The sequence below is a fragment of the Bubalus bubalis genome, chromosome 15, assembly GCF_019923935.1.
Source record: "Bubalus bubalis isolate 160015118507 breed Murrah chromosome 15, NDDB_SH_1, whole genome shotgun sequence".
NCBI lineage: Eukaryota > Metazoa > Chordata > Mammalia > Artiodactyla > Bovidae > Bubalus > Bubalus bubalis.
In genome coordinates this window covers 56,129,235-56,148,324 of record NC_059171.1, presented here as the reverse complement: position 1 = coordinate 56,148,324, position 19,090 = coordinate 56,129,235, and the positions used below count along the sequence as shown (strand labels likewise).

The window sequence follows — 19,090 nt, the reverse complement described above, 5'->3', positions numbered from 1 at the left end:
TTCCTGAGCTGTTCAAGCTGAAGACATGCAGCTACTGGCCAGAGGGTCTGAGATCAGGGGCTGGAATGGTGGCCTCCAGGGGGCCAACCCATTCAGTGAATCTATGATTCAGTCACCTTCCTAATCTCATCTGCTGCCTTATTGTATCACCTACACAATCAGACTATTTTCTTCTCAAGAAGAGGGTCGAAGAAGAAACTTTGAGACATTCCATCAATTAAGGATAATGGGGGATGAAGAACCGGCAGAGGAAAGGTAGTCAAAATTGTGCTCATGACATCTCTCAAATTTAAAACCCCAGACAGGGTTATTAAGGGCTTCCCTCATAGCTCAGTCAGTAAAGAGTCTGCCTGCAATGCAGGAGACCCAGGTTCGATTCCTGGGTCAGGAAGATACCCTGGAGAAGGAAAGGGCAACCCACTTCAGTATTCTTGCCTGGAGAATCCCATGGACAGAGAAGCCTGGCGGGCTACAGTCTATGCAGTCTCAAGAGTTGGACGCGACTGAGCGACTAAGCACACTTATCTAAGGAAACTACACTATAAGGATTATGCTAGAAGCTTTCACTTAATAAGTGGAAGTATTTCAATTATACTACAGTTGTAACTCCTTTTAGTAATTCTGTACTCTTTTTTAATACAAAACAAAAAACATTTAAGACTTTTTATATAGACCATTTTTAAAGTCTTTATTGGATTTGTTACAATACTGTTTCCATTTTATGTTTTGACTTTTTGGCCACAAGGTATGTGGGCTCTTAGCTTCCCAACCAGGGATCGAACCCACAACTCCCTGCAATAGAAGTGAAGACTCAACCACTGGACCACCAGGGAAGTCCCCCCAAAAAAATTTCTAATTGTGCTTATTCCACAAATTTTTTATTAAAAAAAAAAAAAAAAAAACAGCATCCAAGGAAACTTCGATGCATTCCTACCAAGCGAAAGAAGCCAAGCAGAAGCCTATAAAATGCAGGATTCCAACCACATGACATGAAAAATGCAAAACTATCGAGACAGTATAAGGATGGCCACAGTATTGTGATCACCAAGAGCTGGGGGGAGAGACAGAAGAACAGAAGGAACACAGAATTTTTAGGGCAGTGAAACCATTCTGTGTGATATTACAATAGTGCACACATGTCATTAAACATTTGTTCAAGCTCAAAAACACCAAGAGCAAACCCTAATGTAAACTATGGACTCTGGGTGTTGATGAGGTGTCATGTAGGTTCATTAACTATAATGGATGTACCCTCTGGTTACATGCTTTTTCACCTGCAGCCAACAACCAGAATACGGACAGCCAGGTCTGAGCCATCACACGGCTTCCCCCAGAGAAATCCATAAACCTACAAAGGCTCCTCCAACAACACAGCCTGCTCCTACATAACCACGTTACTGTGACAGCCACCAGACCTCAATCCCTGCCCATATGCAGAGCCTCTAACTCGACTTTTAGACCCATTACTAAACACGAACAAAGAGCCAAAGATCACTGGACATTTGAGAAGAACCTCCAGCATAAGAGAGAGAGACCAAAACAAACAGAAGAAGAACCCCAAAATAAAACAGAAACACAGAAGAACAGAAAAAAAAGATCCTGTAATCAAGAAATAAACACTGGTAGCTTTTTTTTTTAATTTTTAAAATTCATAGAATAAGCACCACATTTTAGAAATTAAAAATTTAAGAGCAGATTAGAGATAAATATACGACAATTAGAAGACAAATGCAAGAGAGTAGAAGTTTAATAGAAAGATATAAGTTGAGGAAATCTAACAAAATAGAAGAAAAAAGACTAAAAAAAGAGTTAATGGAAAAAGAGGGAAAAAACAGAAAACTTCTCAATTAAATAATATAAGAAAGTTCCTGAGAAATAAAAGACAATTATCTTTTGATTTTGGGGCCCACCAAGCACCCAGCACACAGACACACAAGGTATCTAAATATTTACTCTCACAAGGCCTTCTTCTCAGCAAATTACTAGGCGATGAACTGTGGGAGGGAATAAACCAAAAACTCTCTGAAAGGAGGCAACAGTCTCAAAAGAGGATCACATCATCGAGCAAACATGGGATTGAACACACAGACAGTCAATGCACTTCTTAGGCCTGAGATCTAGGATGCTGCAGCCAATGGCAGTCCAGGTGGGTTGGAGGAGAGAAGGGTGGATATGAGGGACAGAAGGACTTCAAAGGACTTTCTGAACATCTTGGGAGAAGATGTGCCTGCCAGCCGTCAGAGAGTGTGGAAATGAAACCATGATGGATAAACAAAAAATCAAACAAAAATACACTAACGCCAGGGGTGGGGGCCCCCCACATTATTCAATAAAGGAAACAACATAGCCTCAGCTGGAAACAATACTTGCACAGTCATAATAATAAAAACACTGAGCTAATTTAAATAACAACTATAATTTAAGTATACAGGGACGATGGGGGGCAAAACTTCCATGTGCTCAGTTGCTCAGTCATGTCCAACTCTTTGTGACCCCATAGGCTGTAGCCCGCCAGGCTCCTCTGTCCATGGGATTCTCCAGGCAAGAATACTGGAGTGGGTTGTCATTTTCTCCTCCAGGGGATCTTCCCGACCCAAGGATGGAACGGGGGAAATATAAACTGCTCCAGACACATGTTTCTTTCTTACTTTTTTTTAAGTAGGGAGAAACACTGAAAAGGGAGAAACAATGAAGAAATGACTGTAGTGGCAGAAAGGAGACAGGCATCTGATGGAGCAAGGTCTCCAAAGCGGGTGGAGGAAGGGGTCCGAGTGTGTGCGCCAAAACAGGCCCAGAAACACAGACAACTCTTCCTCGGTGGTCAGGGGAGGACCGTGTGGGCAGAAAAGTCGAAACAATGCTTGATGGGCTCTGTTTGGGGGTGCAGTAGGGGGCCACAGAAAATTGTGAATGCTTGAGAAGGCACCAGAAAAAAAATGGCAAACTCAATGTGATGGAGTAAATTTGATCTTCAAGCAGGAATGAACACAAATTGTCTTAATTGACAGCATTTGGACTTGTTCATGCCTCTACACTCTTGTGACACTTTTAGAACACCAGGCTGCATTTACACTGACACCATAGACGACTGGGTTGTCATTAATAGGAATCTTCAAGAACCATCTTACCCATCTGTATACAAACCAACACTCAATCACCATGATGCCCTGATGTGAAATGCATGTTAGTTGTATAGATACGTAAATGTTTATTTACAGAAATGAAACGGTATGTCAACATAAACCAATACACTTTACAGTGTAATACCAACATTACCTTAACATGTTTTTTATGTCAGGACAGTCAGCATTCAATAATTTTACTACATATTTTAAAATTAATACATGATGTCCCATCATAGCCCTCCCCCCAAAAAAACCTGACTTAAGTTTGAGTTTATATCTGACTCTGTCTCTTTGACTACACCTTAGATTCTATTTTGGGAAATATCCATACCTTGTCTAGACTCAGAGTAGCTGGGAAGACTCTAAATTAAAGCTCAGGAATATTCACAATGAATAAAATATTCATAGTTGGAAATCAATACCTGCCCTGTCTAACATTAAACTGAAAGATTTTATGGCTTGAAATATCAAATTTATCGATTCAGAATTAATTTGAGTACAGTTGGTCTCTGTTTATTAAATACTCCCCAATATTTCAACACATTCCTAATTTTACATTCTTCCCATGGAGAATAGTTAGTATTCACTATGAAAAGCCAGAAATTAATGCTAATTTTAAAATATTCTACTCTCCTCTCCCCCTATATTTAAGCAAAAAAGCAATTTCCTTCGCAATTATCCAATAGTTTTTCTAAAAAACATTTCAGATCCATCTCAAATAGGTTCAGAAGGGAGGAAGAGAGTTAAAAAAATAAAAAGTAAGAGCTTTGTTTGCCATTTAAATCTTTCACTGAGTTTAGAGACTGATTTTGACTGCTATTAATTAAAATTCTTCTTGCCATATTAATTACATTTATATTACTATTAATTATATTATATATAATTATATATTAATATAGTAAATTTAATTTGAAAAGTCTATCTTGGATGCCAAATTATATCAATAAATGCTAATCTTCAGTTTTACACAGCAGTAAGACAGAATTATAATTATCTAAATGATTTGAGCTAATCAACACTTTGGACAAAACGAAGATTCGTATACTTGTGTATGTTGTTGCTCAGTCGCCCAGTCATGTCCAACTCTTTGAGACCCCACGGACTGCAGCACTCCAGGCCTCTCTGTCTCTCACCATCTCCCGGAGTTTGACCAAGTTCATGTTCATTGCATGGTGATGCTGTCCAGCCATCTCATCCTCTGACACCCTCTTCTCCTGCCCTCAATCTTTCCCAGCATTAAGGACTTTACCAATGAGTTGTCTGGAGCTTCAGCATCATACATTTGTATATACTTTTCCTCAAATTTCACAGAGCTGGAATTTGACCAACTAAGGTTGTTCCAATAACTTCATATAACATAGGACAACCAACTGGCACCTTCATAATTTCATCCTTTCAAAATGTTTCAGAAAATAATTCCCCCAAAAAGCATGCTATGGTATATAAAGGTATCCTGACAACAGAGCTAGGTTAGTCCTACCATTAAGGTCATGCAAGCTAAATTAGTTTGGCAATGACCTCTAGTTTAATAAGAAGCACACAGAAACATCTAAAATACCTGATTTCGACTTCAGGATAACCTGAATGGTATGCCCGTCATTGGCGACCTCACAGTCCCGGCAGACCACATAATTCGGGGAGAGGCGGATATCCAGCAGTGAGGGGTCGTATCGAGCCTCTCTTGAATTCAAGTTAATGGGAGACTGGTACTCCCCATTAGCATCCGGAAACACCAAGCCCCACTCAACACCTGAGGACAAAATGAAGCAAACTTAGAATGGATTGAAAAAATAAGTTACAGCAAACTTTAACATGGGAAAATTAGTTTAAACATTGTTTATGATCCTTGCCATTATTAAGAAGGCTATGACTACTGTCGCTTTATAGAAGACATGGTATTAACAAAGTGTGTGCATTTTTGCATTCATAGGTTGAATGATCTAATGTTATCAAATATCACATTCAGAGTCCCAGACTAACAAAATGTTCTATTTGCCTACATAGAGGTACTAATTTATGGCTCTAGGAAATTCAGATCATCTTTAAGTGATTAGAAAAAGAAACAATACCACAAAAATTTCCTCTGTTCATTAGTTCAATTATGTTAAGTACTTGGAAAATTCCTGTAACTTTCAGTGTTCTTAGTGTGAGTCAAAAAATAAAAATCTAATGCTAGTGAGTAAAAATTTCTTAAACAGTAGTTTGAAGTGTGCATATTCATATATACAGGGCTTCCTGGGGGGCTCAGTGATAAAGAATCCGCCTTCCAAGCAGGAGACATGCGATCCCTAGGTTCTGTCCCTATGTTGGGAAGATCCCCTGGAGAAGGAGATAGAAACCCACTCTTGTATTCTTGCCTGGGAGATCCCATGGACAGAGAAGCCTGGCAGGCTGCGGTCCATAAAGTTGCAGAGTCAGACATCACTTAGCAACTGAGCACACACACACATACTCCTATATACATATATATATATCATGCAAATATAGATAATACTTTCTTGCATATTTGCATAATGCAAGTTATAAACTCTACATTTGTTGCAGATATGTAGTCAACATCAGCACCAGTTGTTAGCTCCATCAGGAGTCCTACACCTTCAGGGATACATTTTAGGAAACTAAACTTTTTTATACAAGGTCAATCCCCATCTTGCCAGGCCCACTGATTCAGCTCAAAAACTTAGGACTTGTTCAGAAAAAGTTGAAAGGTGTCAGCATCCTTCTAGAAAACTCAGTAGCTCAAACAGATACTTTCTCCCCGCAGGCAAGCAAGAAACAGTTTCACGGACGCGATAAGAGACAAGAATCTGGAAAAGAGTGAATATATGCGTTTGTATAACTGAATCACTTTGCTGTACTCCTGAAACTAACACAACGCTGTAAACCAAAGAATTTTTTTTTTCAAAGAAAGAAAAGAAGAGTTTCAGTAACGCTGCATTCTCAAGGTGTTCAGTAACAGTTAAGGCTGCTCTTCTGGCTACTAGCCAGATGGAACTGTCATCAACGCAGCCTTCGGGCTCGCCCACCGGACGGGGGCAGATGCCAACCGCTGCCCGGCACCAAGGTCGGGCTCCCAGAGAAGCACGCGGGTGATGGGCACGCCCGCTCTACCCGGAGCACCTGCTGCCCCAAAACGAGCCGGGGACCCACGTGAGAAAGAGGGGCGGCGGAGGCGCGGGGAGCGCGCCAGAGCAGCGGGACCCACCCCGCGGGCCAGCCTCAGTACGCGCGGCGGGTTACCTTCCTCGTAGCCCCACTCCACACCTTCCTCCTCTTCCTCCTCATCCTCCTCCTTCTCCGGGAAGGCCACGGAATCTTCGATGAAGCTCAGGTCAGCCATGGGGAGGCCGTGAGTCCCCTCGGGCTCTCGCCGGCGGTGCCTGCGCGCCCCTGCAGGGCAAGCGCTCCGGGGCGCGAGTGGGGTGTGAGCGGGGAAGTGTGAGCGCGCGTTCCAGGGGGAGCGCTCCCGTAAGTGTTAGCGCGCGTGTGTGAGAGGGTGATGAGTGTGAGCGGGGATGAGTGTGAGAGCGTGCGGTGAAGGGCAATGTGAATGCGAGCACGCGCGCGTGCCAGGCGGAAGTCCTTCAGGCGGCGGGCCGGGGACTCTCGACCCGATTGCAGCAGGAGCGCAAGAGAAGCGGCGGCTCTAGGAGCGCGAGCAGGCAGGTTATAAACCCGACCGGGGCGGGGCTGGCACGGGAGGGACCGCCCCTGCGCCTGGGCCGGGCCTGCGGTGGACCGCAGGGAGAGGCCGGGGCTCCGGGCAGTAGCCGTGGAAACGGCGGACCCCGCCCCCAACGACACACACACCGGACCCCTCTTCCCCGCAACACGCACACACCCCGCTCCCGCGCCTTCCTTCTAGAACCCCGGGGTCTGCCCTGAGCACCCAGTGCGCAGAGCCTTGGCCAGGGCTCCCTACCCTTATGTATTGTCATCTGACTCCAGGAAATACCACAAAGAACGAAGGGGTCGGGAGAAGAGAGATGAATTACCCCGATGAGAGAGGGCTTGAGAACCCCTTACCAAAACCAAAAAACTTTCCCGCTCCGAATCTTTATCATTGAATATTCACTTTTTAATTTAATTCATCCTTAGAGACCAGTGGAAACGAGTACGGAAAATTTTCCAGGAAGCCTATAGTTCCTACAAATATTTAAGGAAAAAAAAATTGTTTTAATCTAGAGAAGTAATTTAGGGAAATTTTTCCATGTAAAAAAGGCATAAGGAGTGAAAGCAATAAAAGAAGGCTGTTTAGTTTTATTTCAAGCCTGGGTTGCTGCTTCGGACGCAGCTGGCTGTGTACACAACTCCCAATCGCCCAGGGAAATCGTGTAAATAATGAAACGCGCATATTACATAACAAACAGGAACTTTCCTGCTCCGAAAAGTCATCTCTTGAATATGCTTCTCAATCCAGCGTGAATGACTTCAACCTCCTACCTAGGACAGGTTAACCTCGCATTTTTAGGACTGTATGCCTAATACAACCCACACCAGTATTCTTGCCCGGGAAATCCCATGGACAGAAGAGCCTGGCAGGCTACAGTCCATGAGGTCACAAAGACTGGGACACGACTGAGCATGCACGGGGGTGGCGGGGGTGGGGGATGGGGGGGACGGGACAGAGGGGAATGGGGGAGATAGATATAGCCTTAAAAAATGAGCACTGTCCCAAATATTAACCACTTTCTACTTAAGTTCTTCTAAAAAGAACATTTTATTTCTGTTTTTTTTTTTAATCTGTTTTATTTATTTATTTATTTATTTAACTTTACAATATTGTAGTGGTTTTGCCATGTTGACATGAATCCACCATGGGTGTACATGTGTTCCCCATCCTGAACCCCCCTCCCACCTCCCTCCCCATCCCATCCTTCTGGGTCATCCCAGTGCACCAGCCCCGAGCACCCTGTATTATGCATCGAAACTGGAGTGGCGATTCTTTTCACATGTGATAATTTACATGTTTCAATGCCATTCTCCCATATCATCCCACCCTTGCCCTCACCCACAGAGTCCAAAAGACTGTTCTATACATCTGTGTCTCTTTTGCTGTCTCGCATACAGGGTTATCATTACCATCTTTCTAAATTCCATATATATGCATTAGTATACTGTATTGGTGTTTTTCTTTCTGGCTTACTTCACTCTGTATAATAGGCTCCAGTTTCATCCACCTCATTAGAACTGATTCAAATGTATTCTTTTTAGTGGCTGAGTAATACTCCATTGTGCATATGTACCACGGCTTTCTTATCCATTCATCTGCTGATGGACATCTAGGTTGCTTCCATGTCCTGGTTATTGTAAACAGTGCTGCGATGAACGTTGGGGTACACGTGTCTCTTTCCATTCTGGTTTCCTCGGTGTATATGCCCAGCAGTGGGATTGCTGGGCCATATGGCAGTTCTATTTCCAGTTTTTTAAGGAATCTCCACACTGTTCTCCATAGTGGCTGTACTAGTTTGCATTCCCACCGACTGTGTAAGAGGGTTTCCTTTTCTCCACACCCTCTCCAGCATTTATTGTTTGTAGACTTTTGGATAGCAGCCATTCTGACTGGTGTGAAATGGTACCTCATTGTGGTTTTGATTTGCATTTCTCTGATAATGAGTTTCACAGTCTTGAGCATTTCAATTAAGTTTCCTTTTAGAAGTAGGTTCATAGGTTCATCAAATGCTGCAACTCACAGAACCCAGGAGGATCTTGATAATAAGATCTCTTAGAGACCTTGAGCTCATCAACAATGTCCACTCCCCTCTGCCCCCAAAATTGCATGGATGCTAGGTGGCAGCCATTGTGTGACCACCAATTTCATTTAAAGGAGCATGTGAGTTATAGAGATGTTTGCCAAACCAGAAGACAGCAAAATCTCCTAGAAAAGCTCAGTTTTCCGTGAGTAAAAGTTATGCCATATGTCATATGCCATATCTCCCCACAGATAGGCTGAAAGATTGAATAGTTAATGCTGGATTTTGCTTCTCAAAGACAAATTTGCATATACCCCACAATGTATCACCATTCATAAATCCAGTTAACTACTAGACAAATGTATATTTACCCATATTTGTTCTCTGTGAATTTTTCAACTTAATGTGTAAAATGTAACTGCTCTCTGCCAGCCTAGGGTACCCTCCCCAACAACATATGAACCATTCCACCATGCATCCACATATTCAATTAACAGCCTTAATTGCTTTGAGACTGTGTGCTTCAGATTTCTGCTAATTAATAGCACCTTAAGACCTTCTCTTCTCAGATCCCCATACTGTATTATCACTAAAGATGGAATTTCTATTTCTAGTTATTATAAGGTATCTGTCACCATGAAAACCTAAACACATAGATCAAAGATATAGGCCAATTCCTTGATTTACAAAATAGAACAAGCACACCCAAATCTAATATCAGAAAGTCTAAAAATATTCATGCTCTATATTATGAACATAAGTATTCTACATAGCCCTCTGTATCATTATAATGCATTTCAGCCTAATATCATATTTAAGTCCTTAAATTAACTGTATATTGCTCTCTTCCAGTGTTTGCATAACTGAGATCAAACCACATCCTAAAACAATTTATTGAAACTAAGACCTATGTAACTAATTACTATTTTATACTAAGAAAAGAAAAATAGAAACACCTAAAAGGAACGAGATAATCTCGATGGCACAAGAACAAAGAGATACTGGTATTGTTTAACAGAACCTCACACTTACACAACCCTTTGCTCCCAATCTTTTCTCCCCTTTTGCCTATCTTACCAAGGCTTTCTTACTGTACTGGTGAGTTTGAGCCCTAGAATTGTCATTAACAATCATTACCTTCTTCTTTTATGCATGTATGCTCTGGGAACACCTCAAGAATGGAGCTAGCATTTGCCTGTCAAGAGACTTCGAACAAGATCCTCAATTTCTGAACTTCAACAACCATGAATTGTGTTCCTTTGTGTGCACTTCTCTGTACTAGGTGCTATGGGAGACCCTAAAATGTATAAAATCCTGTTTCTGCTCTCAAGGAATTCACAGTTGTCTTGGGGGTGAGGAGGTAGAAGTAAATCATTAACTATAATAAAGGCAATATATTAAATAGAGACACAAGTACCATCACATCTAAGGAAGATGCAATTCATACACAAAGGAGTGATCAAGGAAAGTTTCTGGGAAAAGACAGCATTGGAGGTAAAGCAAAAAAGCTGAGTAGAGCTTTTGGTGGCCACTGAGTGACAGAGTAGCATTGCCAGCGCAACCGATGATGCTAATCATGGAAGTGCTTGTTTTCGATCCATTTTCTCCTCTAAATGCCTTGTGGGACCTGCCAAAACCCATTCATGATCCTCAAAACAGGTGGGCTTCAGTGGGCCGGTGTCTGAAGCAACACACTTCTCTGGTTGCTTTGTTTGCTAGTATGATTTTTGGTTTGTCGGTAAAGACATCAAAATTTTCCTCACTATATACATTTTTGATTTCTGAAGTTTTTAAGCTTTTTTTTTTAGGCAAGTTCTGATTCTTTTTTGGGGGCGTGGGGGTGGTGGTGTGGGTTCGATCTTCATTGCAGCACTTGGGCTTTCTCTAGTTGCAGAGCACAGGCTCTAGAGCATGTGGCCTCAGTAGTTGGGCTGAGCAGGCTTAGTTGCCCTGCAGATTGTGGGATCTAAGTTCCCCAACCACGGGTAGAACCCAAGTCCCCTGCCACTGGGAGACAGATTCTTAACCACTGGACTACCAGGGAAATCCTTGATTTTTTCATATTTCTTTCTTCAGCAGATTACTCTCATATTTTTCCTGCTTCAAGTTGCACCTGTCAATCTAATTTGTATGATATATTCTTGGTCTCTTGTCTTCAGAACCATCAGCTTTTAGTCTTAGGGTTCTGTGTAGCTGTGGTAAATTGTGTAAATTATATTCCTGTCATTTTCTGGTCCCTTCTGTGAGATTGCACCTCATTGCTTTGACCAATTAAATATGAGTGATGTGCACATACCACTTCCCAATAGAAGCTTCAGGAGTTATTGTGTGGGTCCACCACCATGTTTATCTCTCTGCCCCATAATGACCCAGGCCAAGAAAAGCACTGCTCTTTCAGTCAGTCTGAGTCCTGGAATGAAAAACATGGAGGTCAGAACCACAGCCATTCTGAAGTCAGCACGTAATGTCAATGAGAAATAAACCACTGAGATTGTGGGGCTGTTTGTTACAGCAGCATACCCTAGCAAAAGCTGACTGTTTTTCATTCAGGTAAGTACAAGGGTAATCTTCATTGGCCCAAATGCTGTTTTACATCTGTCTCTCTTTTTTTGCATAGTAAAAGTACCTCTCTGACCTGTAAGAAAACCAAACAGCCTTAAACAATGCCCTTATCTCTTCCTTGCAAACTTTTTAGCAGCCCTGGCTCTACGTGGGATCCTCACAACTTCACCAGACCATGAGAAAGTCCTTATACATTGGAACCCTCCCATCTCTTACAGTAAACATGGGCCATTGCTCCCCGCACTTCTCTGAGATCACACCAATCACACCTGGGACGCAAAGCTTCCTCCAACACCAAAATGACAGGGGCAGAAGTCGGGACGTCTGAGATCATTATATTGATGGCTCCGTATCTCTCTTTATAGCAGGTAACACTTTCTGCAGAGAGCCTTCCTAGTAGTCTGCCAAATGATAGCCTCTACTGTGTCATGTTGTGTGTGTGCTCTGTTGTGTCTGAGTGATCACAGGCACTGTAGCCTCCTAAGCTCCTCTGTCCATGGGATTTTCCAGGCAAGAATACTGGAGCAGGTCGCCATTTCCTTCTCCAGGGGGTCTGCCTGACCCAGGGATCAAACCTGTGTCTCTTGGGTCTCCTGCATTGGCAGGCAGGTTCTTTACCACTGTGCCACCTGATATCCCCTACTCAAGTGGTTGAAGTGTGTCCCTAACAACCCCGTGTAGATCTCTAGCCCTGAAATGAAGATCATGTTTGAAATTAATACTGTATAACTGCCCCAACAGACAATGAGCTCCCCAATGGCAAGAGGTTAGTCTCATTTCTCTCTGTATCCCCTCATGGCAGGACTCAGACATTAGCCCCCATGCTCCCTCTGATGAACCTTTATCAATATGTTAGGGCAATAAAAGTTATGCTTGCTACAGTGGAAGCGTTCAGGGTGCAGTGGAGCCACAAGAAGGGAGTGACCAAGTTTACTTGGTGGCAGGTGTGTCAATAGGGGCTTCATAAAGGAAATGACATGCGAGCTGGGTTTTAGAAGATAAATAAGTGTTCTTTTGCCCACAGAAGGGAGGAGGAAGCCAGGTAAGAAGGGCATTCCAGTGCAAAGGAAAAACAAACAGCAAAAACTCGAATATAGAAGCCAGCCTGGGCTTACTTTTCAATCAGGTTTTATTTTCCTTTTCTGAGGTGTTAATAGAAGGTTTTCTGTGCTGTCAGTGAAAAGGTAAAATGATACTTTTAAATGGTATGTCTCTATGTCTCTGTTTTAGTGACTTTCTAAAAAAGAGTCTCAAAGTAGTCTTATGACATGAAATAAAATACAAAATAGATGATAGGTGGGTACACACTGTTGGCAGAACAACAATACTTAGCATGTATTGAGGGGAATTCCCTGGCGGTTCAGTGGTTAGGATGCAGCACTTCCACTGCTGGGACCCAGGTTCAATCCCTGATTGGGGAACTAAGATCCTGCAAGCCACAAGGCACAGCCAAAATTATATAAATAAAATTAAACATAAATAGAATAAAATAAAAATATATTGAGCCCTCTTGACATGAAGGGATGATGCAGCGGCTAGGTTAGAGTAGCCCGCTGGCCATGCTTGTACTTCCGTTCCCTCAACAACAATGACACCTCCCTCTGCCTCTCAACATGCTGTTGGCAGTAGGAGATGCAGCTATGCTTGTCGTGCAAAATGACAGGGCAATTCACAGGAGAATATTTGAGCACTGCAATCATCTCCGGCAATGGCTGCTGTCATTCCTGTCCTGAGGCACATGAGAGGCGACTCCTGTTACCCTTCCCCCAACTCAAGGCTGACTGTGTGACTTGCTTTGTCCAGGAGACTGTGGTGGCATGACCCTGGGCAAGTTCAGGACTTAGCCTCTGAGGGGACTGGCCAATTCCAATTTTGCTGTTAGGAACCAGTCATCATGGAAGAAACTCTACCATCCTGAGCCAGCTTTGCTGCAAGGAAGCCCAAGCTAGCCACGTGACAATACCAAGGCACAGGTGAGCAGGACCTTCCAGCCCCTAGTAGCCCCAGCCAAGTACAGCCAGATGAGTGGCCCCAGCTGACAATATGTGGAGCAGGAAAAGTGCCCGTCTGAGTCCTGCTGGAATTTCTAACCCACAGACTTGTGAGAAATCATAAATCATTGTTTAAAGCCCCTAAGCTTCAGGGTGGTTTATTATGCAGCATAAAGAACTGAAACAGCAGTAACAGTGTACCGTACGCTATGCCAAGCATTCTCATAGATTGTTTCCTTTAATTCTCATAAGAGTTTCAATAATATCATCCCACATTCAGATGAGAAAAGAAAGGCTCAGATGGTCTGTGGTCACAGACAGAGGAGGTGGGTGACCTAAGGTCTGTTTCTCTCTAGAACCTATGCTCAGAACGGCCAAACTGCCTGCCTGCAGAGCTGGTGAACCCAGCCACCATGCTGTGTCTCCACAACCAGGAGAACAGCCAGACAACTTAAATTTGCATGCCAGCTCTATTGCATCCTGTCTCTGGGCAAACTGCAGGATCCTCTCTCATGGGCTGATGATTTGCTAATCATATATTATATATGGAGCTTCCCTGGTGGCTCAGTTGGTAAATAGTCTACCTGCAATGTGGGAGACCCGGGTTCAAACCCTGGGTTGAGAAGATCCCCTAGAGAAGGAAACGGCAACCCACTGCAGTACTCTTGCCTGGAGAATTCCATGGACAGAGGAAGCTGAAGGGCTACAGACAGTGGGGTCACAAAGAGTTGGACATGACAGAGTAACTAAGACTTATTATGTGTGTGTAATGTGATTTTGATCATTAATTCATAGTAATATAACAAAAGGTGTTTTTTAGTAGATGAAGAAACTGAAACTCAGAAAAGTAAGTGCTAGACCAGTCTTGGCAGCCAGAGTCAAGAGTATCAAAAATAGAAGGATCAGGCAAGCTAAGGAAGGAAGCTTGGGAAAAAAAGCCGTGCAAAACTAAAACTTTTTTTAATTAATAGATTTTATTTTCTGAGCAGTTTTTATTCCAAAACAATTAAGCAGAAAGTACAGACAGTTGCCACCTACCCCCTCATGTCAGCCTGGTTTCCCCTATTATTAGCATCTTGTATTCGGTGGTACATTTGTTTCCATTGATGAGCCAATAATAACATACATTATTATTAACAAAAGTCCATAGCTTACATTAGGAGTCACTGTTTGTGTTGTACATTCTGTATATAACTTTAAGACTCTGATTAGGTGTGACTTATTCTGCGACCATGTATGGATCCATCTCTGTTGCTCCTCTGACCTCTCCCCTGTCTGTTCTTGTATTTGTCTTAGCCTCTGCTCCAACCTCAGGCTTGCCCTGCTGACTGACTTGATTTCTTCTGATGGACTTCAAGGTCATCTCTTATTAGCTGGAGATTTGCTAATCACCTTTTACATATTATATATGTAATGTGATTTGCTCATTAATTCATAATGATATGACAAAAGGTATTTTTTATTGATGAGGAAACTGAAACTCAGAGAATTAAGTGCTTTGCCCTGTTCACACAGCTAACAAATGCAGGAGTTAACCAAGTAGAACCAGCGCTATCAGATCAGATCAGATCAGATCAGTCACTCAGTTGTGTCTGACTCTTTGCGACCCCATGAATCGCAGCACACCAGGCCTCCCTGTCCATCACCAACTCCCGGAGTTCACTGAGACTCACATCCATCGAGTCAGTGATGCCATCCAGCCATCTCATCCTCTGTCGTCCCCTTCTCCTCTTGCCCCCAATCCCTCCCAGCAACAGAGTCTTTTCCAATGAGTCAACTCTTCGCATGAGGTGGCCAAAGTACTGGAGTTTCAGCTTTAGCATCATTCCTTCCAAAGAAATCCCAGGGCTGATCTCCTTCAGAATGGACTGATTGGATCCCCTTGCAGTCCAAGGGACTCTCAAGAGTGTTCTCCAACACCACAGTTCAAAAGCATCAATTCTTTGGTGCTCAGCGTTCTTCACAGTTCAACTCTCACATCCATACATGAAAGACTTATTCCATACCCATTTCCTACCTGTTACCTTAGAGTCCGTTTTTAGCCACTGTTTTACCAAAATCCCATTCAGAATGTCATTAGTTATTCATCCATTTACATTTGCAACTGTCTCTCAATGGTCTATAAATTAAGTGCTTCCTTAGTTGATCTAGCTTCCCTGGTGGCTCAGGTGATAAAAGCATCTGCTTGCAATGCAGGAGACATGGGTTCGATCCCTGGGTCAGGAAGATGCCCTGGAGAAGGAAATGGCAACCCACTCCAGTTCTCTTGCCTGAAAAATTCCATGGATGGAGGACTCTCGTAGGCTACACTCCATGGGGTCACAAAGAGTCGGACACAACTGAGCAATTTCACTTTCACTTTAATTGATGTAACAGGGGCTTCCTGAATGGCAAGTGGTAAAGAATCTGCCTGCCAAAGCAGGAGAATCACAAAACTCAGGTTTGATCCCTGGGTTGGGAAGATCCCCTGGAGAAGGAAATGGCAACCCACTCCAGTATTTTTGCCTGGGAAATCCTATGGACAGAGGGGCCTGGCAGGCTACAGTCCATGGGGTTGCAAAGAGTTGGACACGACTGAGCATGTACATGCACACACTCTTGAAAACTCTGATGGAGACACATATCTTATTAAATAGATTATTATCCTGAGCAGAATGTACTATGTTGGAAGGTGGGATAGTATAATGACTGTGTTATGTAACAAGCCTTGATCTTGATCAAGTCATTTCAGCTCTCTTCGCCTCAGTTTCCTCATTAATAAAATGAAGACAATAATAGTACCAAACCAAAGCGGGCGTTGAGAGGATCACCTAAGTTCAAATAGGTAATGGACTTAAACTAAAACAGTCAGTCCTACTGTTAATAGGATGCCTGTTGTGAAAATGCAGATTTGTTCCGATGGAATTGATATATTAGTGAACAATTTGAGCACACCAAGACTTCCCTGTTTGCTCAGGCCACTTTCTTTTCTGTGAGAAACACAAGACAGAAGTGGAAAAAAACTGCACCCAGTTGACCTCAGACTTGTAGGGACCATACACGCATAAACTCAAGACATCGGCCAGCTACATCTGACCTGACAGCTCTCCAGCAGACTTAAGGTGACCTTCTTTTCACCCCTTCGAAGTAAGTCATACGCTGCAAACACTTACACAAGAAAAGCATCAGGTCTTTTCCAAGCTAAAATGTCACACTTATTTTTAGCATTTATGCATTTCTTAACCTTAAACAAGTGTTAAAAATCTCCTTCCATTTTATTCAGTTCCTTTGGTTTTTTTCAGTATGTCCCTGATGAAGGGTTTGAATGTTGTACCCCAACCCCATGTTCCCCAGAAGCCTTGTGACTATTTTTGCCAATTTTGCAGAGCACAGTGTTTTTTAGGAACACATGTATCACATTATAGCAAAACGGACTGTATCTGCCACTGATAAGCACTCAAATAGTGTACTTATTACGGTTGTAATTATAAGAAACTGACATTTGGTGTACATTACCTGGCTACTTTTGTAGAACATGTTATCTTTGGGTTGATTATTGCCATGATTAGTTTGATTATTGTCCATCTTTCTATTATTATTGTTGTTGTACTCATATTCAGGAATGTCTCTATGATTTACATATTTGTGAGACTGCCCCAAGTTCTAAATGTTATCTGTTTATTTTTTCATTGGAAAATAATTGCTTTGTAATGTTGTGTTAGTTTCTATCATACAACATAAATCAGCTGTGTGTATTCATATATCCCTCCCTCCTGAACCTCCTTTCCATTTCCCTCCTATCCCCCTCCTCTAGGTCATCACAGCACCGAGTTGAGCCCTCCGTGCTATACAACAACTTCCCACTAGCTATCTATTTTACACATGGTAGTGTTATATACAGGGCTTCCCTTGTGGCTCAGCTGGTAAAGAATCTGCCAGCAATGCGGGAGACCTGGGTTTGATCCCTGGGTGGGGAAGACCCCCTGGAGAAGGAAAAGGCTACCCACTCCAGTATTCTTGCCTGGAGAATTTCATGTACTCTATAGTTCATGGGGTTGCATTATATATATATATATATATATATATATATATATATATATATGTTATATATATTGGTGCTTCCCTGGTGGCTCAGTGGTAAAGAATCCACTTCACAATGCAGAAGGTATGAGGATCTCTGGTCCAGGAAGATCACCTGGAGAAGGAAATGGCAACCCACTCAAGTATTTGTGCCTGAAAAACCCCCATGGGGCCTGGCGGGCTGCAATAGATGGCATAGCAAAAAGTTGGACACAGTTGAACAACTGAATAACAGAAACAACAGCAAAGTTTATACATGTCAATGCTACTCTCCTTCTCCCCCCACCACTGTGCCCACACGTCCATTCTCTATGTCTGTGTTTCTATTTCTGCCCTGCAAATAGGCTCATTAGTTCCATTTTTCTAGACTCTATGTATATTCGTTAATATATATTTGTTTTTCTCTTTCTAACTCACTTTGCTCTGTATGACAAACTCTAGACTCATCTACTACAAATGACTCAATTTCATTCATTTTTATAGCTATTACTTAAATAAATGCAATCAATGTTAATCCTATAAGCAGACATGGGAAAACCACACTTCATACCAAAGCAGGGCAGGAAATAGGCAGTGTGGACAAGTACAAGTCAAATACTGTTGAACTTACTTACTCATTTAATCCTTATGACAATTCTGTGATGTCATTACCACTATTTGACAGATAAGGAAACTGAGGCTCAAGGAGTTTATATAACTTCTCCCAAAATAGCAGAAACAATAACTGTGAAATTAGGATACACGCACAGTCAGCTAGCTTCAGAGATCGTATAGCTCCCATTATTCCCATAATAGAAGGTTGTGAATCAAGAAACAGGTTGGACAACCAGTAAATACCTACTGACTGACCACTGAGGAGCTAAAGTCTGTCTTTCAGAAAGTCATTTGACATTCAAAATGTATTAGATTCCTACCAATACACACCATAGAGTGTCAAGACGTTAGCTAATTAGACCTCACTGTTTCTCACCCTGACTACTGCAGTTGCCTATTAGCTGCCCACTCTTCCCCACTCTATTCCCCGCCACCACTCTGAAGTCTATTGGGTTGGCCAAAAAGTCCATTCAGGTTTGTCCATAAAAGAGTACAGAAGAAACAGAACGAACTTTTTGGTCAATCCCGTACCTTGACTGTTCTATGCTCTGCAAAACTCCCATGTGTGCACTCCACAGAATCTATCTCAGCTAAGTTGAATCAGCGTTGCTCTTCTGTAACTCCTACAACAGTCCATGTTTTTCACACTGCCTATGGTGTTTCCCCCTCCACATGGAGAACCTGTCTGTCTGGCTCATCTTCCTGCTCCCCCTCCTCACCATCTACAAAACTCTGCTCAAATTATTTCTTGCTGGTGGTCCAGTGGTTAAGACTGTGCTTCCAGTGTAGGGGATGCAGGTTCAGTCCCTGGTCAAGGAACAAAGATCCCACATGCCCATGCTGTGTGACATGGCCAAAAAAAGAACAAAATAAATTCTTTCTCTCTAGGAAGCCTTCCCCCACCTCCCACGGTTTTCCAAAGAAGGTGCTATTCTTGAAGCAATCGCACCAGCATCATTGCTTCCATGTCTTTCTCCAGCACTTGAGTATAAGCTCCCAAAAGACAACGTCTACATTTTGTTCATCTTGGAATCTCCCAGACTTAGTAAGAGTCAGGTACTCAAAT

General features: G+C 42.6%; 1 protein-coding gene across 2 annotated transcripts in view; it reads right to left on the bottom strand.

The window, feature by feature from the left end:
- CA8 (carbonic anhydrase 8) overlaps positions 1–6,787 on the bottom strand; it is an 85,443-nt gene extending 78,656 nt beyond the window's left edge. For both annotated transcript variants that reach the window (XM_025265364.3, XM_006047760.4), the window contains exons 1-2: positions 6,366–6,787; positions 4,684–4,875 (exon numbers count right to left, since the gene is read on the bottom strand). In XM_025265364.3, coding sequence (XP_025121149.1) covers positions 4,684–4,875; positions 6,366–6,465 — 292 coding nt within the window. In that variant the 5' untranslated portion in view covers positions 6,466–6,787. The remainder of the gene's footprint in view (positions 1–4,683; positions 4,876–6,365) is intronic.
- Positions 6,788–19,090: the final 12,303 nt, after the last annotated feature.